We start from the raw sequence: 7,089 nt of genomic DNA, 5'->3' as shown, positions 1-7,089 counted from the left end.
AGCTCCCCACTCGGTCTCGTCCCGAAAATGGTAGGCATATTGAGTCGGCGACTCGAGCCACTCTCACTAATACAAATCAAAGGACGAGCCCTAACAGGCAGGAGTCCATAACTCACTCGGGATTGAGATCGAGTTACCTCGTCATCCTATTGAAATATTAATCTATTAGCTAACAGTGTTACAGCTAAAGATTAATTATTTCGCGATCCGATTTTATACAAACTCATTGTTTAGGATACCCCCACTCACATATCTCCACACGAACGGCCTGGATCAAGTCATTTGTAACTATTACAATGTGGGCCGTATTCATAGTGTTACCAGGATAAGGTACCCCTACCTTATCCTGTATAATATAGACCCTTTAGGTTACTACTGGAACAGTATCCACCTATATATCGAGTATAAAATGTATATATATACACTGTATATCAAATATATACGTTGTATATTAAATATATAATGTATATCTGTTATATATTGTTCCAGTTACATGACATAACCTCAGGTGTTAGTTTATTGGATTTGGATTAATGCAATTCTATCAATAACAACTCTATTGAATGAATATTTGTTTTATGTTTACAAACCACGAGTTTAGGGCATAAAACCCAACAAAAGAATCTACCAAGAGAAAAGCTCGAGTTTTGTCGTTCCGCTGCTAGGATGACAATTTCTTTCACATAGTGAAAAGAGGGGGATTTGTTGGGTATTTTTCACATGTGTGAAAGTGCAACAATTTTAGGCCCAAATGGGCCATTACTTTTAGGGTTTATATATATATATATATATATACACACATGTGTAGCCGCCTACCACATTGTGAGGAGAGAGAGGGAAAAGTTTCTACATGCAGATCGAGGAGTGAAAACAGAAAAGAAAAAGGGAAAAGAAATTCATTCCGTACAGTAGCGTTTTTTGCACGATCGGAGGTCGATCTGTGGTCCGATCAAGGTGAAATTTTGACAGCTTGTTCATAACACGAGGGTCTTCAATCTGGGCGGTGGAGATTTCTTTCAGAGCTGCCTATAGTCAGATACAGTGGGTAGTTTGTGTCACTTTCTAAGTGAGATCTTTCTAATTTTCTTCCTTGATTTACTCCCTTTGTTTGCTGAGATTTTTTGTCTCGAGATATTATTATTGTATGCCTCTAGTTGTTGTTAGGGAGAACTTGGTGTGCCCATTATTGATTATAATGGAGATTTTGACTTTCATCCGTGGTTTTTTACTCCTCACATTGAGGGAGTTTTCCATGTTAAAATTGCTTGTGTCCCGTGCTTGTTTGAATTATTATTTTTACTTGCTATTTCCAATTAGATTCACACAAGAGGGGATAATTGGTCCATAAAATTAAGTGTTTATCCCATCATGGTGGAGCGATTCTTTAGAGACGCACCAGTTGCCATGACGTTTCTGACTCCTTACGATGTTTATTTGAGCCTCTACGAACCATTGTTGAGCACGAAGAGGAGGTGAGAGATGGAGGGGAGGGTGAGAGAGATGAGAGATGGAGGGGAGGGTGAGAGATCATGAGAGAGACAGAGGGGAGGGGGAGAGAGATGAGAGAGATCGAGGGGAGGGGCGGCGCAAAAAGCGACGAAGGAGCTGAGGAGAAAGACAAAACCCTAATTATATATGCATATATATATATATATATATATAGAACCGACCAAAAAACCATCCAACCAGTAAACCAAATCGAATTTTCGATTCTTTAAAATTTCAACCCAACACAACTCGAAAAGATTTATAACCCACATGGGTTGGATTGTTCGGGCTAGTTAGATCAACGGGTTTTTTGAACACCCTACTTTCTTTTAGGTTATATTTATTTCCTACATCTAAAAAATGAAAAACAAAAAATAGGAAAACCCTAAAATTCTACCGTCCCTCCTCCCATTTTTTCCAGCCGCAACGCTATACGCATGCACTCGTCCCCCTCGTCCCCCTCGTCCCCCCTCCCTTTTGCTTCGATCTCTCTTCTCTGCTGAACCGCGCCCGGCGCCGGCGCCGGCACCGGCACTCCCGCATCTCTCTTTTCTTTCTTCTGTTTCTACTTCCTTCTCTGCACGTCGCCACATCACACTTGTGCTCGTAGCACTCCTCCATCTCTCAGTCGCTAGCACACAGATCAGAGGTTTCTTTCTTTTTTCTTTCTTTCTTCTTCTTCTTTTTCTTCTTGTGTGTGTGTGTTCATGTTGGTTTCTTCAATTCAACCAATCTTACATCAAACGGAATTTCTAATCAGATTGGAGTCCAAACACGGGAAATGATTTCAAATTCATTCTAATTTGAAATCCTTGCAAATTCGGGGTTCCAAATAGAGGGTAAAGCTAACGAATTGGCTCATAGGCTTCCTGCGTTTCTCGACCTTAAGTTAGCTAAATAGCTTCTCTGATTGAATTTGCAGCTCAAGCGGCTTTCACGAATCTGGACCTGCCGTTAAGGCCAGCCAATTAACCATGGTATCTCTCTTCTTTCTTTCTCTCCCCTCTGACTTGGTAACGGTTTTTAAGATAATGAGAAGATAATAATTTGTATAAACATCATTTATGTTGTTAATCCTGTCTGAAATATTATGTATCTGTCTCCTCCGTTGGATATGGAGAACGAGTAATTTGTTTCCAGATTGTGTATATATTCTGGTTCTAAATCATAGCTTTCATTCATTCCCAAAATTTCCTTGGGGAAGGTTTCTGCTAAGGGAATGTAAGATAAAACCTTGTGGACTTTTTCCCCATCTCACGTCTTATTTTTCATTTCTTTTTTTTTTCTCCCTTCCTTTGTACTTATTCAAGTATGTTGGTTCTTTATGAAATAATGCTGAGTTGCTTGTCCACTCCGCTTTTTAAAGCATTTGAAAGTAAGTTGAATATTGACTTGCTGATCATCTTTCTTGTAGACTTCAATGGGGGAAATTTTGGCAAAGCATATTTGTAACGTAATTGTACATCACTTGGGTCATCTTATCTATTTTGTTGTGTGTATTTTGATTCTTTTATCCATTGAATTGATGCTAAATATAATTAGCTGTCGTTTACTACTGCTGCTCTGTCGCTGTCTTTAGTTTCGGGAGAGGAGAGGGGGAGATATTGCACAATTGATTTAAATTTTCTTGGTCAGTTTGACAACTTCCTACGAAAGAGCCTCTTTGCTTATATGTTTATTTGGACAGGCTGCAAAAATTCTTGCCAATTTAATTGTTATGGGCTCTGGGATACTTGCTAGGGCCTTTGTTCAAGCCTATCGTCAAGCCCTTGCAAGTAAATACACTCTTTCTATTTTACCGCTGCCTTTTTTTCCTCTCTCTAGTATATATTGGTTGATTTTTCCTCAACTTCATGGTTATCCGTGTTAAAATTTTTGGCTGGCTTGATGGAAACTAATAATGACATCTATATATTGAAATTGAACAAAAGTAACTTACACCTTGTCTTTGAACTATTAAAAGCTATTATGTCAATCAATGTTTTAAAAAACTTTTTAGGCTTACGCCTTGAGGCAAGGCTCTAACTTTTAGCCTCGGAATTACGCCTCCTTTGAACCATAAGGGGCTTACGCCTCTCATAGAAGAGGCTTATGCCTCTTTGAAGACGCACTGAGGCTTAAAGTCCTTACGCCTCGTGTAATGATTAGAACAATATTAGTAATTTCTCCAATTCTTACAAAATATAAAGGTTTCTTTGCATAAGGAATGCATCGTAGGTGTGGTGATGATTCAACCTATCACTACTTTTACTACCTATACTTTAAAAACATTGGAGACAAATTTTATGGAATAAGTCAATCCTATAGTGATAATAGGAGGCCGCCTTTAGCCTTTTAAAACATTGATGTCAATGGGGAGTGAGCTTGGGGTGGACAAGCATTTTGAAAATAAGAATCAAGTTTGTGTCCACATAATTTTATTCTGCTTCAGTTCATATAGGAAATAGACATCAAATATTTTGTAATGTACTAGGTGATGTTAACATCCTTCATTTTTATCCTTTACCTCCCTCACCTTTGGAAGCCAAAATATTGTCTTCTTAGATGAAGATTCTATTATTTTTCTAGCCTACAACATGGGCAAGCGTTTTGGCAATAAGAATTGAGTTTCGTATTTCACTTATTTTATTATTATCAGTTTTTGTTGACTTCCCAAGACCTCTTAATCTCTCTAACGATTCTATTGCTCCTCCCAAGCCAAATGCCTCACAAGATAACAAAAAATCTATCCTTGTCTCGGAAGGGAGGATTCAAAAGGAGCCCCTACAGAGTGATAATTACACACCCAAAAAATCTCAAACAACTATAAAAAGACGATTCCATAAAGACTAAGCAAAGTTACAGCTCCACAGCATGTGATCAACATTCTTTGACTCTCGTCTACACAAAGCGCACCACTGCTTATCGACCAAGAAGGAAGAGTGTCTCTTAATGCAGTCCAAGGTTGTTAACTTTCCCATGCAAGACCTGACATGCATAGAATTTTATCTTCTTGGGATCTTTGCCTTCCAATGAGAGGAGAAAGAAGAGGCTCTAGGTGTAGAAGAGACGGATAAGACATAGAGAGAAGAACTATATGAAAAGGCCCCAGAGGCTTGGGATTCACAAGCCTGCATGTTAGCGTCCTGCAATTCCATCTTTACCTTATTCTCACCCTTAAAAGGCATGTGATGTGAGAAGTGATTTATGGGGCTACAATTTGGTTAAAGTGGCTTTAGTGCAGTTGTGTTGTAACCTGTTGAACATGTACGGATAAGAAAATCCTAACCAATTGGATCTAAGAACCCTTATGGTTAAGCAAACTCCTAGATCACAAATGCTAAAACTCCCCAATCAAGATGATTTCAACCCAAAGAAGAAGTTAGAACATATTTACCTTGATGATGAAGATTAAGAGTAGAGAACACTTGTTTCTAAACTTAATATTCGAATCACTTCAAAGTTAGCTTGATCAATTCAAGGTTATTTGAATGATTCTAGCATGCAATTCTAAATTCTAAAACACAAGAAATGTAAAGGGGAAGCTTATGGCTCAATAAGCTCGAATTTCATTTATCTCATTACTCAAATCTGTAATTAAAATATGTAATTTTTAATTACAAGGGAATAAGCTAGACTATGTATAGCCCTCCAAAACAAGCCCTAAAAGACCGTACTTAAACATGATCTGCTCTATAGGTTGTACAACTGTTTCCTTGAGTTCTAAAAGTAACGTAAAGACAATAGAAATGTAACTCCCTAGTTCATCAATACCATAACATCCAGTAACGGAAAAATAACCTAAAAGTGATAAATGAAAGCTTTAAAATTAAACATACATTAAAATGAGCTTCAAATTCAAGGATAAGGTTCTTTGGTCAGCCATCAAGGTCTTTGTAACCTTTCTTGATTAAATGAAATCCTATTTGGAGTTGCTTGAAGTTTAGTTATATTAAAGGATGCTTGACTTGCATTGAATGAAGCATGAGATGCATTTGAGTTTATTTAATGCAACTTGAGTTCCTTAGCCCAACTTGAGTTCAACTTTAATGCAATTTGACTTTCTATAATGTAACTTGAGTTTAACTTGAGTTCCTGATAAATGAGGTCTTAGTGCGTTTAATGTAACTCCATTTTGTTGTCAATTTGGACAGTACGTAGGGTATATCTTTGACATCTTCCTTGTGGCATGACTAAGACTCATATCATGTACTTTATTAGTTCGACAAATTTTGTTTGTTTTTCCAAAATTTTTACTTGTTTGATACTTGAGGATGATTATGTTCCGTGGCAATACTCTTTTGTGTACTGCAGATGCTTCAAAGTCCGGTGTTGCTCAAGAAACAATACAAAACACAGTTCGCAGAGCAAGCAAAGTGATGACAGAGCAAGAAGCTAGGCAGATTCTTGGGGTCACCGAGGAAACGCCTTGGGAGGAGATTGTGAAGGTCAAATGTTTCTTGCTTTTCATTAAAATAGTTCCTGCCATCTATATTTTATGAATTGCCTCTTGACAATCATTCCTGTCTGTTCAGAAATACGACACTTTGTTTGAAAGGAATGCCCAGAACGGAAGCTTTTATCTTCAGTCAAAAGTTCACAGAGCCAAGGAGCGATTAGAGACTCTCTATCAGAGCAAAGATCAGGATGCCCCTAGCTGAGCGTTTTGAGGAATGTGTTATGTTTTGCACTTTTACTGCTCTTGTATAATTATTAATTTTGATAATGGCGGGCATGAATGATGAAATTGATGTATAATCTTTATTTTTACATACCATTTTCCCTCTAAGTCAAGCTGGTGGGTCTTGAAAGTTGAAAGTAATACAGTTACGCAACAATAAATTATCCTTTATCCAGGGATATAATAGCTTTTGACAATTGCATTCATACAAAATTCTCGTTGAAAGTCTAAAATCTTAGGTGTGATTGCGCTGCCTAAGAGCTCTGTCTGATTTTAATTCAAGTTTTCGATTTTATCAATTTGAACGTGTGCAATTGGCATCTTTTTAAAAAGTTTATGGTTATAACAAACTAGGAGTATTTTTATAGTTGGACGTAATAATTTTTGTATTTCTTTTTTAATCTATGTTAAATATTTTTAATTTCTTCAACTTGGAATTTTGCTGTTAAGTTTGAGATTGTGGTTAGATTCAAGTATTTTCATAATTATAGATATTTTCTTACATGATTTTTAATTATTTTGTTAGTTGAATTTTGTATAGGTTGGTTTGATCTAGTTTTTAAGATGTATTAACTGTAAGGATGATTGAAAGAGTTATCCTTTTTTTCCCCTTCTTTTTGTGAGAACAGAAAGAGTTATCTTATAAGCACTGCTTTCTAAATTTAAATTTAGTTATAAGTTTAAGTTAATAAGATTGGAAGTTTAAGATTAAAATTTGACTCATTCACCTAAAATTAAATTTTTTCATAATGAAGGATTTACCGAATGATAAATCTTGCTTCATATGATATCTATTCTTTGAAGAAGAAAAAGGAACGAAAAAGAAAGGGAAAAAAAAAACGAGACTAACCTGCAAATCTGAAAATGGTACAAATTTTCAGTGGGCTCGTTTCTTATTTACTAGTGGCTTAATAATGTCAAATTTCTCCCTTTAAAAAAGA

The 7,089-nt window shown here is 36.5% G+C and overlaps 1 protein-coding gene across 2 annotated transcripts; it reads left to right on the top strand.

The window, feature by feature from the left end:
• The first annotated feature begins 1,863 nt into the window (after positions 1 to 1,863).
• Positions 1,864 to 6,345, top strand: LOC111022388 (mitochondrial import inner membrane translocase subunit PAM16 like 2). Of its 2 annotated transcripts, XM_022299553.2 has the most exons (6): positions 1,864 to 2,137; positions 2,249 to 2,327; positions 2,411 to 2,465; positions 3,176 to 3,263; positions 5,782 to 5,915; positions 6,003 to 6,345. In XM_022299553.2, the coding sequence occupies exons 3-6, from the start codon at positions 2,463 to 2,465 to the stop codon at positions 6,126 to 6,128; spliced, it is 351 nt and encodes a 116-aa protein (XP_022155245.1). In that variant the 5' UTR covers positions 1,864 to 2,137; positions 2,249 to 2,327; positions 2,411 to 2,462; the 3' UTR covers positions 6,129 to 6,345. The 2 variants fall into 2 exon arrangements, with proteins under 2 accessions (XP_022155245.1, XP_022155246.1); XM_022299554.2 differs by lacking the exon at positions 2,249 to 2,327.
• Positions 6,346 to 7,089: the final 744 nt, after the last annotated feature.

The sequence above is a fragment of the Momordica charantia genome (assembly GCF_013281855.1).
Source record: "Momordica charantia cultivar OHB3-1 chromosome 11 unlocalized genomic scaffold, Mcharantia_2.0 BLBB01000011.1, whole genome shotgun sequence".
In the NCBI taxonomy this organism is placed as follows: domain Eukaryota; kingdom Viridiplantae; phylum Streptophyta; class Magnoliopsida; order Cucurbitales; family Cucurbitaceae; genus Momordica; species Momordica charantia.
Note: the sequence above shows the minus strand (reverse complement) of the source record. Positions and strands in the feature narration are given on the sequence as shown.